The sequence below is a fragment of the Notamacropus eugenii genome, chromosome 1 (assembly GCF_028372415.1).
Source record: "Notamacropus eugenii isolate mMacEug1 chromosome 1, mMacEug1.pri_v2, whole genome shotgun sequence".
Lineage (NCBI taxonomy): Eukaryota > Metazoa > Chordata > Mammalia > Diprotodontia > Macropodidae > Notamacropus > Notamacropus eugenii.
The window spans coordinates 694,882,455-694,905,583 of NC_092872.1; the positions used below are offsets into that span (position 1 = coordinate 694,882,455).

Here is a 23,129-nt window from a genome sequence, read left to right on the forward strand (position 1 = left end):
CTCCCACTCTGGCCAACTCTACCCTGCCACTCACACAAGGCAGAGCATTCATCCCCAACAATAAAGAGAGGGTCTCATACCAACGGGAGTCCTGGCACAGAGATTAAATATATAAGTATATGTAGAGGTGTGTGTGTGTGTGTGTGTGTGTGTGTGTGTGTGTGTGTGCGCGTGCGCGCACATGCATGTCAAGTCAAGGCAGGAATGAAGGTCTGGTAGGCTGAAAGCAATAGCTAATTAATCAAAAGCCCTTAGGTCTTCATTTCTCACCAGGCTGCACTCTGGACCCCTTTACTAAGCCCCAGAAACCTCCTCATCCCTTCAGTCCTAGAATTCACACCTTGTAAGCACTTCCCCCCTCCACAATCCCATCCTGTGGTCCCTCCCCTTGATTGAATGACTTCTTCTGGAACTTCCATTTAAAGACAGTGTCAAGGTCAACTTTCCCTTCATTTCTCATCAGGCTGTTCTTCTCTATGAACTGGGACCCTTCATTCTTCCCCCCCCTCCAGCTTTCTTTTATGCATTGTCTTCTCCCAGGGCAAGAACTGCCTTTTTTTAAAAATCATATTTGTATTCCTAAGAGCCTAGCACAGTGTCTGGCAAATAGTAGGGGTTTAATAAAAGCTTCATTCATTCATTCATTCATTCATTCATTCATTCCCTACATTTGTAAAGCACTTTCCTCATAGAAGATATGTGGGCAGGGGTTAGACAAAGGTCATCTATAAGTGGTCTGGAGAGATATGGTCTGAGGCCTAGCCCATGTTTTCAGAAAGTAGAAGGTCCATTCCTGCCACTCCAATAAGAGATGAATAGATTGGATCCAGACTTAGAAATATTGCCTCCAGTTTCCAAGAGGGGTACCACGCTAGAATTTTATCTGTATGTGAGCTGACAAATAGGTTCAGAACATGAGCCACTTCCCTGATCCCTCTCCAGGGGGTAGTGGAGCCCTTCATTTACACCTGCCTGTTTAGCCTTGTCCCACTCAAAGCTGGTTACAAAGAAGGCTATCAAAAAGAGCAAATAACAAGTAAACCCCATTTAGCCAAGCCAAAGACCAAACAGAAATTGGACAGGTACTATGAATTCAAATATACCAGAAAATGTGTTCGTCCTTCGTTGCCAAAGAAGACTATGCCACCAGAAATGATGACATGACTTGCACTTGACTTTGTTTTGAGTGAGGGAGGGCTGTGCAGGTCACCAGCCTCACTCCTTCTCCAGAGCCATCTGAATCCAGTGACCAGATATTCATCAGGATGACTGGAGATGACCCAGGATGAGGCAATTGGGGTAAAGTGACTTTGCCCAGGTCACACAGCTAAAATATATCTGAGGTTGGATTTGAACACAAGTCTTCCTGACTCTAGGCCTACACTCTATCCACTGAGCCATCTAATTGCCTCGAGTGCCACCTAGCTGCCTCTTGGATAGAAAGAGATATATCCCAAGTCCTAAAACTAGTTAGTTTTAGAGCCAGGATTAGAATACAAGTCTCCAGCCTATGCTTCTTTACACAGGAGATCTGGTTTGTTGTATCCTGGCTTTGTGGCTTGCTTACTACCTGTGTGATCTTAGGCAAGAGTCTTAATCTCTGGGAGCCTCAGTTTCCAAATCTGTAAAACAACAAAATTGACAGGAGATCTCTAAGGTTCCTTCCAGCTCTGACATTTCTCTGAGCCGAGGCCCTCAGTTGACTGATTGGCTGGCTGCTCCAAGAACTCGAAGAGTGAGGGATGAGAGCCTTGAGTTGACTCTCCCACCCCCACCCTCACATGGCCTGGGCCTAGTGAAGGGGGAGGGTGGGGAAAGGGAGAAGGGCAGAATTCCTTCTAAACCAGGAGCAGATGTTGGACTGCCAGGAGCCAGAGGGATACCAGACAGCAGTTTGTGAAAATCATTCTGACGGAAGGGAGCGGCAAAGGGTAGGGGGAGATTTGGGGAATCACAGAAGCAGAGGATGGGGAGCTGCAAAAGGCCACCCCGCTGATAGCAACTTTCAAGGGCTGATTGTTAAATTTTCAGGGTAACCATTTACACCTCAGCAACTGGCAAGTACTACAAATTAGGGCTTGATTTATTGTTTTGTGGATTGTCTAGACTTAAGAAGGTCACGGAGAAAATGTGAATAATGAAGATTAAAATTAAAAGTATGTCTGGTAGATATTTTTTGCTGCTGCAACTAGTCACTAACCATTTACCAGCATACCCTCAAAGACATCTCTGGTCCGCCTCCATCCCTACCCCAAAACCCATTGCATTTACTTTTTTTTTTTTTTTTTTGAGGTAATCGGGGTTGTCACTTGCCCAGAATCATACAGCTAGGACAGCTAGGAAGTACTGAGGCTGAATCTGAACTCAGGTTCTTCTAACTTCAGGGCCCATGCTTTGTCCATTGTGCCACCAGATCCCCTGCAACTCCATTTTATTTTATTTTTTAATTAAATTATTTTATTTGTTTTCAGCTGCAACCCCATTTTAAAGAAGAAAAAAATGAAGCAGGGTGACTCAAGAAATAAATAGCAGAGCCAAAATTCAAACCTTGACCTCCAAATCCAGTGTCCCTTTCTCCTACATTAGACAGGTGACAGATCAATCAATTAATCAATAAGCATCTTATTATCTTAATTATCTTAATAATTACACATCTGCTATGTGCCAGACACTCTGTTAAGCACAGTTACACAGATTTTCTACGCAAAGAAAGGCAAAAACTCAAGGAGTTCACATTATAATGCAGGATACAACACAGAAATGACTGTGTCAAGGCAGGGGCCTCCTGAAAGTCTTGGTGCCATTTTAAACTATGAAAAGCTTAAATAAATGGAAGGTAATAGAGGAAGGAAGGCAAAAGGTGAGAAGTAGGAGGACTGGTGGAAAGAGACTAGGAAAGGCCAACCAGGATCTAGACTCATTCCTGAGCTCCCATAGGTACTTTCATGGATTTGTGAACGTAAACCACGAAGAAAGATCACAACTCTCCCACACTTTAAATATCCACCTGGTGGTTCTTTAGGCCTCTTAACACTCCCAGGACAGCAATGGCACACAGGGGTTATCCAGCTATTATTCCTGATTCCTGATCGATGAGTGGCCCACCTCCTTTTCTGCTCATACATCTCTAATGGGATCTCTCTTACGCTGTTCAACAGCTCTCTGATTATTAATATCATTAATTGATCAATATCTCTAGTACCCTCCCTCCTGTATATAATATTTGTATGTAGTTGTTTTCATGCTATTTTCTTTCTCCCTCTCCCCCAATCTTAGACTCAGTGAGTGAATAAACATTTATTGAGGCACCTACTCTGTTCCAGGCATTAGGTTAAGTGCTGAGAAAACAGAAAAAGGCAAAGGACAGTCCCTTCCCTCAAGGAGACTCTTTTTGTATCCCCAGTGCATGGTGCATAGTAGGCATTTAATAAATACTTATTAACTGACTGACAGGCATAAAACAGGAAGGTGCCAAAGATGAGGTTGCCCTTGTCCTAGAGGATATCTGGCCCAGACTCTGAACAGCAGAAGGCCATGACCTGAAGATGTTGAAATCCTCCTTTTTGTAGGTAATTTTGTGCCAGTCACATCAAGCTTCAAAATAATGAGGAGCCTTCTAAATGAAATTCCCTTCAAGGAGACAGTCTGTTGTAAGGGCCCTGGATGTGGAGGGATAAAGCCTGGATTTATATCACAGCCCTTCCTCTTATAATTTGTGTGGCCTTGAAGAAATACTCCCCTCAATGGTTTCCTCATCTGTAGAATGCAATGGTTCTCTAAGCAGATGATCTCCAAGACCCCTTCTAGTTCTCAGATCTTATAATCCTATGAAACCTCAGGGCCCCATGGACTTTTCTCTTCTCAAAAAGCTGATGTGGTTACGCAATATATAATAATGTTGTCATGGTTCAGTTGTGTCCAGATCTTCATGATTCCATGGCAAAGACACGAGTGGTTTGTCATTTCCTTCTCCAGCTCATTCTACAGATGAAGAAACTGAGGCAAACAGGGTGAAGTGACTTGACCAGGGTCACCCAACTAGTAAGTTTCTGAGGTCAAATTTGAACTCAGGAAGGTTCCTTCCTTGATGCCAGGTCAATGCGCCACCTAGTGCTCTAATAATAAATAAAAATAATAATTAGACTTAATGCAGAGCTTTAAGATGTGCAAAGAACTTTAAAAATATTATCTTTGATTTTTACAACAACCCTGACAGGCAGGTGCTATTAGGATCCCCATTTTAGAGCTGAAGAGCCAGAGGCAAACAGAGGTTAAGTAACTTTTCCAAGGTCACATAGCTAGTACGTCTCAGACACTGAATTTGAATTTGAAAGGCTGAATTTGTCTTGAGGCTGCCATCCTCTGTGTGATCTATTTGCCTCTAACAAAGAATCCCTAATAAGGGACTTTGTAGGAGAGCGGGACTAAGCTGATTCGGACGGAAGAGAGAGCCCCTCCCCAGGGCAAGATGGAAAAGGGGGGAGGGCAGACTCTGGGCTTTAAAGGTATATGAGGGTATGTTATTAGGCCCAGGGGTGGGGAACCTTCAGGCCTCAAAGTCACATGGGGTCTTCTACGTCCTTGGGTGCAGCCTTTTGACCGAGTCCAAGTTTTACAAAATTTATTAAGGGGATTTGTTCTGTGAAGTTTGGACTCAGTCAAAGGGGTGGCACTTGGTCTCCTCGAGGCCAAAGGCTCCCCACCCCTATAGCCCTTCATTACTGAAGAAAATATCCTGAGGCAAAATATAGCCCTGGCCAGGATAGATGAGAGTGAGAATGGAAGGGAATCCTAATCTGTGAGTTAAGGAGGGGATGTTTCAGCCCCCAGGTGTTGAGTTTTCCAAATTCCAAATGATATTATGGCAACCTCTCTGTGGGCTACATCACAAAGTACTGGCCCAGGCAGTCTCTATCCCAAACCATACTCCCATCCTGGCTCACACTCAAAAATAAATGGGAGGGGTGGGATACAGGGAAACTCGTACACACCCACCTGTTTGGGGAACAGAGAAACGCCCTAGGGAACCCTCCTAGGATGCCCCTCCCCCAAGTCTCCTCCCAGCCTTGCTACCTAAACCTGTAATTCTCTGGGTTGGGAGGTGGAGCTGAGGTGGGATAAGGTTGGGTGATACAATCCAGTCCATTGACTTCCCCTTCAACCCTCCAAAAGGTGATCTTAGGATTTAGAACTGGAAGGAACCTCAAATGTAATAACATCCAACTTTTTCATTTTACAGAAAAGGAAATTGAAGCCCACAGTGGGTATGTGACTTGCCTAAGGTCATATACTAATCAGTGACAGAGATGGGATTCAAGGCCAGGCTCCTGAGATAGTGTGGAACAGGGGAAACAGTTTTGGATTTGGAGTCAGCAGACGTACGTTCAAAACTGTCTCTGATACTATCTGGGTGACCTTTAAGCCACTGGGCCTCAGGTTCCTCATCTGTAAAATAAGGATTTTGGAGTAGATGATTCCTGAATTTCCTTCCAGTTCTAAATCTAAGACTCCAAGTTCAGATGTCTCTCTGCCCCTAAGGATGGAGAAGGGTGGTCAATCAAATAATCAATAAGTGTTTGTTAAGCATCCATTATGTGTCAGGCCTTGTGCTGGTTGCTCTAGATATAAATTTAAAAATGAAGCACTCCTGACTCCAAAAAAGAGAGGAACAATGCTAAGTACACAGACTGAGGGTTAATTGAGCCAATCTAGGAATTACCCTCACCCCATTTAATATAAATGATTTTGATATATGCCCTGATATCCATGACAAGAGAGAACAATCAGTCAGAGTTATAAACTAGATGTGAAGAAAGCCTAGATATTGATTGATAAATCATGGGCTTTAGAAGTTCCTTGATCAATTTAGGAACTGTAGATGAAATGAAACTATGCCACACAGGATGTCTGTTTGACTTCATTGAGGAAACTGGTCATGCTCTGTGAAATTTGAATAAAACAGCAAGTTGATTCAGAACCCAAAGATTTAAACATCTGCTAGAACAGAGAGGAGTCATTCCAAACTAAGCGCCTGAGAAGGAATCACTTCAGGGTGGGGGGGGGGGGGAACTTAATTCCGGAGAACAGTCTTGGCCTCTGCTTTGGTCTCAGTCGCCCCACTATTTGTGAGTTTCAGAGGGTCAGGAGGATTTGGGACTTGTTCCTGTCCTCTGAAAAGCATATGGTTATTTCTGCAATAGAAGGTGAGGATCAACTGGACTGAACAGAGAAAGGTGGATTCAAAGCTCTTCAAGCAGCCTGGTAGAAAAGATACACCATTCCCTACATCTTGAGTACTCCAGCAAACGGACTGTGAAGAGCCATGAGTTATCCCTATGTCACATGTGCTCTCTAAACTTGAGCTCAATTTCTCTTGGACTCTGTATATACTCGTGGGAAGAATGTGTCTTTTAGGCTGGGGTGTGGGGGTGGAGCAGATGTTTTCTAGAAAATATACTCTCCATAGTAAATACTGATTTACAAAAGTTCATTAAGTATATCTGACTGATAGAAACTGATAATAATGGGATGAAGCATACTAGTGGGGGTTCATGAGCAAGGGGCTACCCCTAGAACTCTTGTGTGTGTGTGTGTGTGTGTGTCTGTGTGTGTCTGTGGTATCAGAGTTCTGGGGACTGCTCTGTCAGTATAAATGTGAGTTTGGAGAGTAGCTCAAGAAAATGTGTTCTCTCTCTCACTTTCTCTCTCTTTACATATATATACATATATATAAGTATGTATATATGTATGTATATGTGTGTGTAATATGTATTATATGCATATACACACTATATGTATACATAAAAACACAAGTTAAATAATTTTGGGAAGATGTAGGGTAATCCCTCCTAGCAGCAGAGGGGATCAGTAAAAACTTCTTATAAAAGATGTCATTTGAGCTGATCCTTGAAGGAAACGAAGGATTCCAATGTGAAGAAGTAAGGAGGGAGTACATTTCCACTGTGGGGGGATAGCCAGCTGCCTGGAGATGGGAGATATATGAGGAACAGAGAAAATAAAAGACCAGTTTGGCTACATAGTAAGGTGTAATAAGCAGTAGGATGGAGCCACATTAGTGAAAGGCTTTCCTTGCCCAGAGTCACAGAGCTAGTAAGTGTCTGAGGCAAGATTTGAACTCAGGAAGATGGGCCTTTCTGACTTGAGGCCCAATGCTCTGTGTACTGTGGTGACATCTAGCTGGATCTGGACTCAAATACTACCTCCTGACTTGGGACAAGCCATCTAACTTGCTGGGTTTCAGTTCCTTTATCTCATCTATAAAGGACATTCCTTGTCCCCTGAGATCCCTTCTAAACCTATGATCCTAAGAGTTGACTGAGGAAAGTTACAGGAAAAGAGCATTTTATTGGTAATTGAATGGATAAGATTAGAGCAAGGGAAAGCTTGAAACCTGAAGACCAATTAGGATAGCCCTAGGGATGAAAGCCTGACTTTGAGTGAAAGGGACTGCTTCCAGAGATGACAGCAGGTCGTTGTTTAGATTGGAGGGGTGAATGGATTAAAGGTCTATCTCCTCTATGGCTTGAAGGCATTAAATTGCAATCTATCCTAAGGGACTGAGAGACAGCATAGTAAATAGAGTTCAGGGCCTGAAGACGGGAAGACCTGAGTTCAAATTGATTCTCAGACACTTACTAGCTTTGTGACCCTGGACAAGTCACTTCAGCCTGTTTGCCTCAGTTTCCCCATCTGTCAAATGAGCTGGAGAAGGTAATCGCAAACCACTCCAGTATTTCTGCCAAGAAAACCCCCAAGGAGGTCAAGAAGAGTTGGATGCGACTGAATAACACCCTAGGCAGTGGAATGCCAATTTGGTGGCTCAGTTCCGTAACGTTAAACCTAGGCTGTTGTAAGATATCTTTCCTTATTCAAGATTGCTACAATGTTACCTGAAATAATCCTCCTGGAGGCAAAGAGTCGAGTGGGAAGTCCTGGCAGGGCGCGACCGGACGGCGCAGGCGTGCTCTTCAAGCATGGACATTTTTCTCTCCAAGCTAGGAATGTTTGGCTATGGATTAATGTTTTATTAAATAAAACTGTTGCCTAAATGTGGAGCACAGTAGTGGCTTTGCTTTCTTTGACGAGAGCAGCTAGCGTTATATAGTGCTGAAAGGTTTGCAAAGCAGGTAATTTTATTTGATCTTCAGAACCACCCTGCGAGGTAGGTGCTATTATCCCCATTTAACAGATGAGGAAACTGAGGTGGAGAGGCTCAAGGACTTATCCTTCTGGTCAGTTTGAAATCAGGTCTCTCCCAATTGCACCCCCAGCGGCTTCTGAGAAGGAAGGGGATGAGCAGGTTTGCAGACTGCGGGGGAGGATCCAGGGAAGGAATGGAGTGGTTCGGGGCTGCAGCGGGGAGGGGTACGGGGGGAGATCTGCTGAAGAGAGAAGAGGTGTCCAGGACAGGAGGCGAGGGGAAATGTCTAGGAGCTACGGGATGCAGAGAAGGGAGACCCATGGGAGAACAGCCCCAGGAACGTAGGACAATCTGACAGGTTCGCTCCGCCCCTGCTCCGGCTCCTGGTCCCCTGGCTAGCTGCCCCAGTCACACCCCTGCTCCCGGCGCAGCACCACGCACGTGCTGCCTCAGTCCCCCGGCCTAAGGCCGTCCAATGGGTCGTCCCTGCCTCCCCCTCTCGATGGTACGGTCTTCCCGACTCCGCCCCAGTGCGGACGCCCGCGCCTCCTTCCCCGTTTCCTCCTCCCCCTTGCTGTCTCTCACCCGCCCCCGGAGGGATTCGGTTCAGGCCCCGCCCTCGATCCCGCCCCGCCCCTTTCCCCGCCCCTGCGCGCTTTACGGTCTTCGTACGGCATTTTTGCCGCAGCCGCAGCGGCTGTTTGCCGGTGAGGGGAGTTGAGGTGAGGATAGGGAAGGGGCGTCGGCAGGCTGGCTGGACCGCGCCGGCGGTGCTAGGGAAGGAGGCGGGACCCGGGCCGCAGGCCGGCCGAGCAGGCGCCGAGGGAGAAGCCGGCGGCCTCCGCTCCTTGCCTCCTCAGCTCGGGCCCCGCCGCCGCGGGAAGCCGCGCAGCGCCGACCGAGACCGAGACCCGGGCCCCGCCGTGGCCCGGCCGGCCGGGCCAATGCTGGACCTGGAAGTGGTGCCCGAGCGATCGCTGGGTAACGAGCAATGGGAGCTGACGCTGGGTGAGTGCGGGAGTCTGGGGGGCAGACACCCCGAAGGGGAGGCCGGGAGTGTGCGTGGGGAAGGGACTTGAGACCCCCATGGGGGGGGGGGAAGTCTGGTGTGACAGTACGAAGCCGTGGGGGGCCTGGTATGGAGCTGTAGTGAGTGTGACCCCGAGGGTGTGTGTGTGTGTGTAGGCGCGCACCCACAGGTGTGCCCAGGAGCCCCTCTCCGCGGCGGCCGGCCTTGGCCCGGTCATGTCCGGCAGCAGCCTTTCCTTCCCCTCCCGGCTGAGGTGACCCGGGGCAGACGCCTCCCCCCACAGGTGTTTGCCGGCGGCTGGGCCCAGCCGTTGTCACCCCTCCGCCCCACGTCCGGCCCGGCGCTCTGGGGGAGGCCCCCCCGGTTGGGCGCCGAGCGCAGCCCCCGGCTTGTGACAGGTGCTGAATCAAGTCAGCTCCGCCGGCCCTTGCCGAAGGCTTGCTTGTGGCGGGGGCTTCGGACCGAGGCGCAGCGGCGGACCCCCTTTCTCTAGGAGCTCGTCTGATTACGAAGTCCCGCTTAATAGATCCCGGCCAGCTGACCGACCCGAGGCCGGAGGGTTGCCCCTCCTTTCCTTCTGTGGGTTGTTTCTGCTCGTTTTCCCTGTTGAATCCCGAGGTTAATCCCTCCCCCCTCCTCTTCCAACCAGATCTTCACCTTTCTGTTTACTTGGGTTTGGATTGGTTTGCTCATCACGTTAGTAACCTGAGTGCCCTGCTTTTTCTGCGTGTGGCCTCTAGGAAAAAGAGGGGGAGGGAAAGGTTGTTGATGCTGACAACTGATGAATCTCTTTTATGTTTAAGGCACCTTTCAGAAGCTTTGCTTCTTGAAGTCCTCCCCCGCTTCCACATCGAAGTTCAACATCTTGGGAGTTACTTAGAATTGAAATTTAGTTTGCTCCCAAATCCAAGAAAATTGTCTTTAAGTACCAAGAGAAGTTCTTGATAAGGTGTGATGAATAGAAGCTCCGTTTATCTGAAGGATTGTTTGGGTTTTGTCTCTATCTTCAGCACCAGAGGTGCTGCTAAAAATTCGTTGAATTTAATTAGCTGAAATATTATTTTCTAGGTCCTCCTTCTGCGGCCTTAACTATGATTGCTATTTTTCTGCACAGTGACTGACTCCAATGGAAACACCAGCCTCTTTTGAACGGGTAGCTTGGAGTGATTTGTTTTTGTGGTTTTAGTCAGTTCTCAGATCTTATCCATGTTTTTTGACATCTCTCTTAGCTGGAGCTAATGTTAGTGTCATCTGAGCCATGAAGAACAGAATTAGTAATCTAGTGGAATTATTTTCCTGTTCCCAAATCTATTCAAATCTTGGAAAGCCCATCAAGCTTGAGATTCTAAATTATCTTGCCATATTTCCCTCCCTGTTCTCACTGCAAACATCATCATCCATGCTTGGACTCATCTTCAAAGGGTTAGACAAACCCACAATTGCAGATTGAGAGAGTACTGGCCAGTTTTGTAGCTTGAGTCTGGATATAGTAGGAGTATTCAGAATCTCTGCGGAAAGGAAAGTGGGAACATGATACCGAAGGAACCAAGTTGACAGTTTAGTTGTGTGCCCTATTGTGACGATTGTCTTTAAGTACTTTCCTCCTTTCAAGGAATTAAATGTCTGGTGAATTCCTTCACAGCATGACTTAAACATCATTTATCTCTCTTTGCTGGGTCATGGTTCTGCCTGGAATTGGAGTTAGGACTGGGGGGTAAATGTGAAATCTAGCAGGTCCTGCTTTTCAGAATTAACCCCTAAAATGTTAAGCAGGTCACTCCTGCCTGGGCAGAAAAACTGACTTTCAGCTCTTCCGATTTGAAATAATGAGAGAATTATTTCATCACTTGACTATCCTGTTCAAAGAAGTTATCTTAGGAAGATGTTTGATGCCTCAAGATTATAGTGAATTTTGAAGCTTAACTTATTTGTAGATTTAATTTTATGTTAATTTTGAAGTATATGCTTTTGAAGTGGGAGGGATCTTTTGAGTTCATTGAGACTGTGGCCCAGAGATAGATAGGCATTTGTGTAAGGTCACACTGGTACTGTAGCAGGCATTTGAGATTTGTACCTACATCTTCAGACAGCAAATCCAGTGTACTTTCCACTGTCAGATTCACAGTTATATAATGCTTCTTTGTAACAAAGAGCTTCATATACATTTGTTCAGTCGTTTCTCCAACTCTCTGTGACTCCATTTGGGGTTTTCATGGCAAACATACTGGAGTGGTTTGCCATTTCCTTTTCCAGTTCATTTTATAGATGAGGAAGCTGAGGCAAACAGGGTTAGTGATTTGCCCAGGATCACATAGCTGGCAAGTGTACGAGGCCAAATTTGAACTCAGGTCTCCCTGATAAAAGGCCCAGTACTCTATCTACAATCCTATGTATATTCTTTTTTCATAGGATAATAGATTAGAACTAGATGAGATTGAGGTCATCTAGTCCACCTCTCTTTAGTTTGCATTTTTTCTTCAGGGGTGAAGCCTTTTGACTGAATCTCTACTACTCTGGACCTAGAATCAAGAAGACCCAAGATCAAATCTTCTGACACTGACTGTGGAACCTTGGGCAAGCCACCTAATTTTTCACTTCACCAGGGCTGTGCTTGAAGGCCTAGAGGGCCGAATGTGGCCTCCTGATGTGGATCAGGTTCCCTACCCCTGTACCATTAATAAGAAAAAAATTCAACTTAGACAAAATCAGAGCTTGCTTGTTGTTGTTCTCTGAAGTAAAAGTAAGCTTACAAATCGTTTTGCAGTTGAAGCATCAAAGCTGCTACTTTTCCAACTCATTCTGAGATTCAGCAAAGATTAGAACATAAGCTGAAGGCCATTGGTTTAAAGAAAAAAAATACTGATTTTCTTCTGAAAAATTAATAACTAATATAAGATTATGTAGCAGAGATTGGCCTTGGAGATTTTTGTTAGAAAAGGAAAGCCCATCACTGAGTAGCATTTGTTGTGCCTTTGGATATATAGTAATGTATATGTACTAAATATTCAGATTTGCATTATTTGAAGTTATCATTATGTAAAATTTGGTAATTAGTTCTAGCTCAATAGAAGTATGCAGTGTGAGTGCAAATAATTCAACCACTTCATAGGAGAATTCACTAGTTGTAAGTACCTAACTCTAGAGCAGTAGTCATTTCTAAGGGTGAGAGATTTCTGCTGAAGACTTGGCTTCATATAATGAGAAATGTGTTGATAATTCATTCTTGTCATCACCCTTGAGCATTGCCTTGAGTCTTGGCTTGATTGCAGATGTTTTATTCCTTGGAACCCATCTGTTAGATAGCTTAGTCAGTTGGACAATTGAACTCTTTGGCCACCTTCCTAATAAACACTTGGAGTTTGGGACAGTGACAGAGGAAAGAATAGAAAAACCCCAGCCAGAAATGGTATAACTAAGGAAAAGGTGAGCATGCATTTTATTTTGTTCAGTTAAGTTTTGGAGGAGTGCAGATGATATTTGAGTAATGTGACATACTCAAGCACTTAGCACTGTACCTGACACATGGTATGTGCATAATAGGTGGGATTTGGAGAATGGATTGTTATAAAGAAGCAGTGAGTTTTTCTTCTTTTAAAAAACAGGTAACTAAAGTAAACACAACTTAAAAGATAATCTCCTAAATAAACATGCCCCATGGTGTGGTCAGATAACCTACATTGGAGATCTGTTCTGATATAATGGAAGAAACATTGGTGTTGTGATCAGAGGTGTATTCTGTCACCAGTTTCATTACTTAAGGAGTTTTTAGACCACAGACAAATTACTTCCTCTTTCTGATCCTTAGCTGTCTTTTAATAGGGCAGTATTACCTATACTGCTTACCTGACAGAGTTGTCATGAGGAAAGTCACTTACAAACTCAATTGTTTCAGAAATGTGAGTTAATACCATCCTTTGCACAAGTTGCTTGATGAGGTGATTCCAGAGCACTAATGTAGATTCAAAAAACGCTGGTAACAAAAACCAATTATAATAATCATAGCTAACATTTATATAGCACCTACTGTATGCTAGGCTAGGTGCTAAGTGCTTTATCAATATTATCTAATTTGATCTTCACAACAACCCTTCAAGGTAGGTGCTGTTATTATCCCCATCTTACAGATGAGGAAACTGAGGCAGAAGTTAGGTGGCTTGCCCATGGTCCCACAGTTAGTGTCAGAGGGTGGATTTGAACTTGGGTCTTCCTGATTCCAGGTCCTGAGTTCTATTCACTGAGCCCCTTATCTGTCTCTTGCCAACTGCTATAATAATCTAAGGAATAATTCCTTTGTTTTTGAATGTCAACAGTTAAGAGGTAATATGTCTTTCTGTTTCTGACAAATATCAAACTGAGCTGCTGATCCATCTTTGAAATATTTGTTCCCTCTTCTCAGCAGTGCAAGGATCTAAGACAACTCCGAAAGGCTCATGATGAAAAAAGCTGTCCACATCCAGAGAAAGAACCATGGAGTCTGAATGCAGATGGATGCATACTATTTGCTATTTTTTGTTTGTTTGTTTGTTTGTTTCTTCTTTCTCGGGTTTCTCCCCTTGGTTCTAATTCTTCTTTACCACTTGACTAAAGTGAAAATGTGTGTAATATGAATATATATGTATAGCCTATATTAGATTGCATGCCATCTTGGGGAGGGAAGAGAGAGGGAGAAAATTTAGAACTCAAAATCTTATGGAAGTGAATGTTGAAAACTAAAGATAGATAGATAGATAGACAAATAGATAGATAGACAGATAGATAGATAGATAGATAGATAGATAGATAGATAGATAGATAGATAGATAGATAGATAGGGACAGGATGGTTTTATAGTATCAATGTTTTTTGGAGCTAAGGTATCAAGCCAGTTTTTTGTAGTCCTCCTCACTACTATCCCTCCCCAAGAGATGTGGAGTTGAATGATTCCTAAGTCTTTAAAACCTAAGCATAGAGTCATATGAAGAAAATTTGATATAAATATCACTCCATATCCATGTAGTACCAATATTGGAAAGATCAGTAAGTTTGATATATCTGTTATTAAATGAAAGGCAAGCAGGTTTCTTTGTACTTCTAATACCAATCCAGTGCTGTATTTTAGATCAAGGTAACAAACATGCCATTAGAACAATTATTACAGTTCTATTTTCCTAAGTGGGTCACACACCCTCTGTTTCATGCAGACACATTGCTTCTTTACTGAGCTTTTATCTGTTGTTTTTGGAGATTGAAGGATTAATACTTTGGGTCAAAGGCTGCAAACTCAGTAATGTCCCTTGGGCTAATTGGCCGACACATACTTCCCGTCCTGGTGACTGAAGGATTGATTTGATTGAAACTGACCTCAAGTTGTTGGACAATCATTCTCTTCTTAGGATAATAACCCTTTTTTAGCTATCACATGATACATAGTTAAAACAGATATACCATATACCCCATTAAGCATGTGATTCATCCCAGTAAAGTTGATCTTATTTGTCCCCTGTATGTTTCTGTTTAAAAAAAAAAAATGGTATGAAATAGCAGTGTAGCTTAATGGGAAGGATATAGTCATTAAAAGTCAGGAAGGCTTAGGTTCAGATTCTGGCTCTGTCACTTATATAAGCTAAGTGACCCTGAATAGGTTAGTTCCCTTTGTGGGGCCTCAGTTTCTTCTTCTGTAAAATGGGAGAGGGGAATTGAACAAGAGAGTCTTTAATATTTTAACATATTCTGCACATTTGAATCGAAGCACCCGGCCCTCCTATTTCAGGAATTGAAGGAACTGAGGCAGCAGGTGGTGAAAAGCCATTTCCTCATGGTCATTAGGCAAAATGAATCTAGGACCTTCTGATTTCTCAGTTCATCATTCCTCCTACTCAAATAATTTGTCATTAAAACGTGGCTTTAACTTGGACTGCATGTTTTTGTGAGACCCTTAAAAGGGAGAAAAAAAAACTTGTGTTCACACCATAAAATATGAAAGGCTGCATTTGACAAATATTGTACTTTAGAGTCACAGTGTGATTTTTTTTTGTTTTGCTTTACATTCCCATTTTTCTTCCACCTTAAACTGACAGTGATTTTGCTTTTTGATTCAAAAAAAAAAAACTGGCAAATCCTGTTATGTCACAGAAATTTTTCACTTAACTGGACCAAGGTAGATGAGGTAAAAAGAATATATTATGTCCTTGACTTCTAAGAATATAGTATATGAGAAATCTGTTCTGAAAAATAGTATGTACATTCAGTGCTATGCAAATAAACATTTCATTGTCTTCTTAAACTGGGTGTGTGGCCAGGTCTTGATTATTATGAATAATGAATACCCTCAAGTGGTTACATGCATTCAGAATCACAAAATTTGAAGTTATAATTACATAAAATATAGTCATTGGTTCTAGCCCGATGGAAATATTATCCTGAACCTATAATTTGTAGTAATGTACCTTAAAATGGAAAAGCAACATGAATGTAAAGTGCTAAATAATTAGATCCTTTTTTAGTTGGGTGAAAGAATATTAAATGTTTCAGCGGTGGATTGCTAACTGAAGTAATATGCAAAATAGTTTTGTTCTTGTTGCTATATTTTTATGGTTATATACTGTAGTTACAATGATAGAACGCTAGGCCGTCTGATCCCCTCATTTTACTAATGAAGAACACAAATTATGATCCAAAGAGGAAGTGATTTGCCCAGAGTCACACAACTATTTAGAGGTGGTAGGGCTGAGAGCAACACCCCGCCAGCCTACTGGCATGATGTTCATGCCCTTATACCCTTTGTTGCTATTGTTTTAAGTTTGTCATATCAGTGACTAAACTGGTCACATTCTTTTATTTCAGGAATGCCATTGGCTCAGTCTGTAGCAATTCTTCAGAAATACTGTCGGATCATTAAAAATGTCCAGGTTCTCTACAGTGAACAGGTGAGTGATGACTAGTTTGTTTTGTGAAAATGCCTTCACTCAAAAGCGAGTCATGACAGGATATGATGCATCATGTGATGCTGCTAAAACACATGGATTGTAGCCTTAGCCACTATGCATACAGTACTCCATATTTTATTACCACCTGAAGAGAAGAAACCAGGGTAACCAGCAGTTTGATCAAATAATTACTGTTTTAGGAAAAAACAACTTCAAAATGTATTTTCTTTATTTAACGTTAAGATTGTTTTGTCTTGATGAGCTATTACTACCAGGTTTGGTTTGTACTGACTAATGAACTTGTTTTTGTGCCTGCTAGATTTATCTGCTGACATTTCAGCAGCCTTAGCATTTAGACAGCCAAAATGCTCATGAGTTTGGGGAGGTAGCCAACATGGCTGTTTCTTTGATTTTCTGAAGGGTTTTTTTTCCACCAGCCTCCTCCAAGCATAAAAGTATCAAACAAGAGCTGGCTGTGTTTGAATTTTTCTTCTCTGTCTTTTATAATACAGCTTTTTAGCTATCTGAGCAGTGACCTCACCCCAGCCCTTAAGGAAGGTATGGCCCACCCCTTCCACAAAGATGTTGTGACACTTAGAAATGACCAGAGAATTCTCTCGGAGAAAAAAGAGAGAACAAACCCCCAGGATTGTTGTTATTCCATTTTTTTTCTTTGAACCACTCTAGCCTTTGATATTTCAGCCACACTAGAAATTAAAGGTGATAAAATGTTGGGGGGTTTTGGTTTGTTTGTTTGTTTTTTGTTTTAAATCAAGATCTTTTCTATAGTAATTTTCAGTGTTCACAGGGGACAGAGTTTAGAAGTAGGCTTCCACTACCCTGTAAGAGATTTAGGTTAGAATTAAGGGAAAGTTTCCTCAATTGCAACCTGTAGGTTAAGTTTCTGAGTGATACTGCAGAATCTCCTTTGGGGATCTTTTTAAAAAGATGAACTCTGTGCTTATTGTAGTGACCTATCCTTTGGATTCCTGGAGTACTTTACAGTGTTAAATATCACAAACTTCCCTGTTAATATTCCCTATTAATTTAGCCCCAGGTAAATCCCTAGAGTCCAGGAACTTTGGTCTTAGTTATTCTGATATCCCACCTACAAATACCTAGGACAGGGTGCATAACAACTTTATATTTGAATAAATGAAAAAAAAGTTAGATACCATTCTTAAAGAAAGGGAGATGCATTAATCTGCTCTTCTAGCACCAAATTTGATGTTTTCAATTCCTTTTCTCCCCAAGGGCTTTAGAACCCAAATTAGAAAACACTAATTGGAAGTAGAGACAGGGAAGTCATGAAAGAGCATTCTAAGGATACTTCTGTGGGGCTTGTCTAGACTGGTTAGAACTGAGCACTTTGGCCAAGAACATAAATCTGATCCTCACATTGCCCAAACTTCCTTCACACACAGAAAATGTTCCCTAGCCACAAGCTATGCTTCTCACCCAAGCCAGCTGTTTCATCAGTGTGTGGTCACAGGCAAGACTGGGCAAAAATATTTATCCAGCATTTATTAGGGAATGGACATTGTGCCCAGTTCTGAATTGTATGTTTTCCTGGCCTAACCCCAAGGAGTTAGAAGACATGGCCCCTGTCTACATTTGGACCAATAGGAGAACAAGCTTAAGTTGGAGTCTTGTGGTCATAAAAGAGTCATAGAATCATTTAGGGCAAACTGCACAGAAGAGATGGTTTTATGGTCTGATATTGGAAAAGTCTGGGTAGAAGAAAGTACGAGTGTGTCCTGCATGTTGCCCCAGTCAGCATCCTTTTGCAATAATGTTCTTTAGACAGTACAATCAAGTGAAAAAAGTAGAACAGAGTATGCATTATAACCATGGAAAAATATGGTGTGTGTATGTGCATAAATGGACAAAGAAAGCTGATGGAGACCCATTAAATGACTGACAGGTTGTTTTGGCCATTTTTGTATGTTGAAATTCACTTACCTAAATACAAATAGTTGCAAAATAAGTTAATTGATTTTTACTGGAACGTGCTACAAAGTTTATAGTCATCTGTTGGGATGGGAAGACATTATAACTAGACTCTATTGTAACTGGAATATCTTGAGTTTTACCCCATGCTCACCTTGCCCAGAACCCCCCACTTTTGGTAATGTTCCCACAGAACTTTCTGCCTTCTAGGGCTTTATTTTTCCAACTACTATGTTCTCATGAAATTAATTGTAGCCCTCCTGCTTACCTCTCTAAAACTCCGTTTCTTCACCTCTAAGATGAGAGATTTGGGTTAGATGATCTCTAAGCTTCTTTCTAGCATCTAGCATCTAAAAGATCTTTATGATACTCAACAGTATTAAGCAAAGCATGCCTATGTAGATAGACAGGGGGTAGGGAAAAGGCACTTCAGGTAAGGAGTCTAGTATGGTTAAAAGCACAGAGGCAGTGAAAAGAGCAGCCAGATTTATGGTGAGCAGTAGTGGAAGGTGGGGTTGGATAACCAAGGTGAGGGCTTTAAATGTTAGGCTGATAACAGGCTTTGATAGATAGTAGAAAGTCATTGTAGATTCATGAGTAATAGTGGCATGAAGGGGTAGATAGAGAGATACTATGGGATTTTTTTTTTAAGCAAGTTAATTGTGGAAAAAAAAATTCTCTGATGAAACAGAAAAACAATTGAAGGGATAGAAACATAATTTAGGAATGTTATTCTAGCAGTGGTCCGTGTTCCCCTACTGGAAAAAATGAATAGTGGCTTAGGAACATCGTCAGAGAATTACAGTTCATTGAGACTGAATGTGTCACCCAAGATACGGAAATAGTGTTTCATCTCTAAAGCAAGAGGTTACCACTTTGCCCTTGCCACGATCAGATTACCTTCGATCCAAAGTGAGTGTAAATGTCTGGCTTCTAAATGCTCACCAGTTGATCTGCTGATACAGAGAATTAGACATTAAAATAAGGAAGATGGGCTGCTTTATTTTTTGGCTCACTACAATGTTAGCATTCAGTTAATTAAAATAAGCTACAGATATCCAGATCAGATACATTTTAAAATCGAGTTTAAACTTTAATAACAAAGAAGCATTAGCTGCCCCTGCTGACCATCTTCAGAACAGAGCATGTTTAGTCATTTGGCTGGAAGCAGTATCTGTAGAAACATAGACTAAATTCTGAAATGGAAGGAGGTCCAAGGGGTCAGTTTGCCTTTGCCTGAGCACCTCCAGTGACAAAGTGTTTACTCTCTTAAGAGCAACGATTTCCCTTGTTGGAGAACTCCAGTTGCTAGAATATTGTTTCTTAACTAAAATCTGGCTCCTTATAAGCAATCAGATCTAGCTCTTATCTCTGGAGATACTTAAGGCTGCTTCTATTTCCTTTTCATTGTGACCTCCATTAAAATATTGGAAGACTGTGGTCATATACTCTGTTGATCTTCTCTTCATTCTAAACATCCCCTGATTCTTAGCTTATCCTTAAAAATCTTCTGATCCTTGTGGTTTCAAGCCTCCCTCCCTACCGTAGACATGGTCTAGCTTGTCAGTATTTTCATACTTCAGTGGTTGGTCCTATGATCTTATCAATGTGGGGGATCCCTTTACCTGAGCACATCTCAGCACATTCCATCCTGTGGCATTCAGATCTTCAGAAGAGGGCTTGTCCAGTATGTGGGTTTTCCTTTTCTTCCTTGAATAGTTCACATATAGAAGGGGAGCACTAAGAGCATCTCTCTTTATTCCTCATTCTCACTCACTGTTTTGCCTCCTTTGCTAGTCACACAGTTCCTCAATTATTCTTTTTTATTCCAGTTGTTGGTGATATGTTGTAACCTACTTATTATTATTAAGTGTCCCTCTTAAAATGCAGTAATTAGAATAGAGCCCATTATTCCGGCTGTGGTCTGAATTTTGATTCAGTTCCAGTTTGATTGCATCTATAATGCCTTTTTGGGCTTCTGCTTTCCTAGTTCATTGTTCTTATGAATTTCTTTTCTGCTTCATCATGTTCAGAGAACATCTTTTTTCCCCACAATTGACTTGCCTTTGAAAAAAAAGCCTCATAGAATCTCTCCATCTAGACAGATATTATAACTGTGGGATCTAAGTGTGAATGTTATAAAAATAGTTAATTTTTATCATCTTGGAGCTAAAAATGATACTAGCAAACTAAGATTGTAAGACATTTGAGCTTTATCCAAAATTGTACCATACCGAAGATTCATGACTGTGTCTTACAGTCTGATTTCTGCCTACTTTCATATGACTCCTCACACATACTACATGCCAGGGAAGGCAGTCTTCTTGCTATTTCCCAAATTCAGGTCCATCTCCTCTGTGCCTTTGCACAGGTTCTCTTTCATACCTAATATGGGTAGAGCACTGGAAGTCCAGCCCCAGGGGCTTACTAGCTGTGTGACCCTGGGAAAGTAATTTCCTCTGTCTCCCCAATTGTAAAATTTGGATCATAATAACACCTGCCTTCCAGGGTTGTTGTGAGAATTAAGTGAGATAATATATGTAAGGTGCCTAGCCCAGTAGGCACTTAATCAATGCTTGTACCCTTCCTTTCCCTTTTTAACCCCTCCAGGGCATGACTTCTTATTGGAAAGCTTTCTTAATATTCATGGTTGTTACATCTCTTTTCTCTCCACATATTATCTTCTAAGTGTATTACCCAGTAGAATGTAATCCCTTCTAGGACTGAAACTGTGTCTCCTGTTTTGGTGTTTGCTTGCTTTAGTGGAGTTGAATAAATGCTTGTTGGATGAAAAAAATGAGTAATTGAGGCAGCTGAAGATATTGTTTCTGCAGAGCATTTGTGATCTGTCTAGATTACACAGCTGAGAGAAGCAGAACATATGGGGAAGGGAGCTCTTTTTAGGAAGACTTGGGTTCCGATTCTACTCCTCTACTCTTATGTGACATGGAACAAGGCACTTCTACTCTCAGTGCCCTGAGTGGCTTGCTGACCCTAAAGTGACCAAGTGGGGTAAGAGCTGCATTGGTGGAGGGAGCCACCTTTCTGGGAATCACCTGTACAAGGGAAATCGGCAGGACCAGTGCCAAAGTAGTGCCATTGATACTCCTTAAGAGAGCAGTTGGTACAAGGTTGGGTTCTGTATCTAAGGGTTATGTACCTCAAAATTAATACATCCTGCACTGCAGCAATGTAAGAGATAGGAACTTGATTATATTCAGTTAAAAATCAAGGTTATCAGTTATTGACACATACAAAGAAGAATGAGAGGAAGGAATTTTGTTAGTTTATAAGTCACAGACTTACAAGAATGTTAGAAAATTACGGAATGGTTTCTCTAATCTTATCTCAGAAAGGAAATTTCTTCTACCATAATGAGGCAAGGCCTAAACATGGTCGTGATTTTTTTTTTAATGTAACAATTTTCAATTTATTCAAACCAAACAATTCAATTGCTAAATTAAAAAAAAAAAGAAATATAACAGATGTCAACACTCCATCAGAATGACAAATCAAATAAAAATTGCTCACAAAAATTAATTTCACACTACTTTATAAAGCCAACAAATTCTAAAAGGCAAAATAATATATGCTATGTTGTTATTGTTATTGAACTATAATAACTTGAGCAAAAATTATAAATTTGAATGAAATTTTGTGTTTTGGTAGGTTTTTGTTATCTAGTGCTGTTATCCACTGTATGGGGGGGAGGGTACCCCAGAGAGACCAGTTCTGTAATCTGTGATGCCTTCTCTTTATTTTTCTGGATACCTGAGTGATGGCAAGTGGGTTCATGGAAGGGGCTAGAGGCCTAGGCAGTTCAGTGGGGAGCTCTGTGACCTCAGTTCAAAGCCCTCAAGGCATCAGTATTGTGGTAGAGAGAGCCCTAGTTTTAAATCTGACTTTGCTACATATTAGTTATGTTTGTTTGAGAGGTCATTTTAATTCTCCAAGCCTCAGTTTCTCCACCTGTAAAAATGAATTGGCATTAGATAGATGATCTCTTTCTCTAAGGTTGTTCCAGCCCTGATATTTAATGTCTGAAGTTCTTTTCATCTCTTAAGTCCTCTGGTTCCCTTTACATGTATCAGAATCCAAACTGCAGATGGTAGATATGCTTGTTTTTAAACAGCATTGCGTAATGAGTCTTAGAAATAGTCATTTGGAGGTAGACAAGTGGAATAGACTTGGCACTCAAGATGCAGTAGGCAAGGAATATAGCAACCTTCTGTTTGATAAACCCAAGGACCCCAGCTTCTGGGATAAGAACTCACTGTTTGACAAAAATTGCTGGGAAAAGATAACAGTGTGGCGGAAATTAGGCATAGACCCATACCTGACACCGCACACAAGAATAAAGTCCAAATGGGTACATGATTTAGGTATAAAGATTGATACCATGAATAAACTGGAGAAGCAAGGAATAGTGTATTTATCAGATCTATGGAGAAGGGAAGAATTCTTTACTAAAGGAGAGATAGAAAGCATTATGAAATGCAAAATGGATAACTTTGATTACATTAAACTGAGAAGTTTTTGCACAACCAAACCCAATGCAACCAAAATCCGGAGGGATGTAGTAAATTGGGAAAGAATTTTTACAGCTAAGCTCAGGGATAAAGGCCTCATTTCTAGAATATATAGAGAACTGACTCATATATATAATCATACAAGTCATTCCCCAATTGATAAATGGTCAAAGGATATGAACAGGCAATTTTCAGAGGAAGAAATTAAAGATATCTATAATCATATGAAAAAATGCTCTAAATCACTATTGATTAGAGAGATGCAAATCAAAACAACTCTGAGGTACCACATCACACCTATAAGATTGGCAAACATGACAGAACAAGAAAATGATAAATTCTGGAGAGGATGTGGGAGAGTTGGAACACTAATTCATTGTTGGTGGAGCTGCGAGCGCATCCAACCATTCTGGAGAGCAATTTGGAACTATGCCCAAAGGGCTACAAAAATGTGCATACCCTTTGACCCAGCAATATAGCTACTAGGACTATATCCCCAAGAGATCATAAAAATGGGAAAGGGTCCCACATGTACAAAAATATTTATAGCAGCA

The 23,129-nt window shown here is 41.9% G+C and overlaps 1 protein-coding gene across 1 annotated transcript in view; it reads left to right on the forward strand.

Moving 5' to 3' along the window:
* The first annotated feature begins 8,830 nt into the window (after positions 1-8,830).
* Positions 8,831-23,129, forward strand: part of PHAF1 (phagophore assembly factor 1) — a 64,030-nt gene continuing 49,731 nt past the window's right edge. Inside the window, exons 1-2 of the mRNA XM_072635997.1 lie at positions 8,831-9,169; positions 16,014-16,096. Of these exons, the coding sequence (XP_072492098.1) occupies positions 9,106-9,169; positions 16,014-16,096 (147 nt within the window). The 5' untranslated portion in view covers positions 8,831-9,105. The remainder of the gene's footprint in view (positions 9,170-16,013; positions 16,097-23,129) is intronic.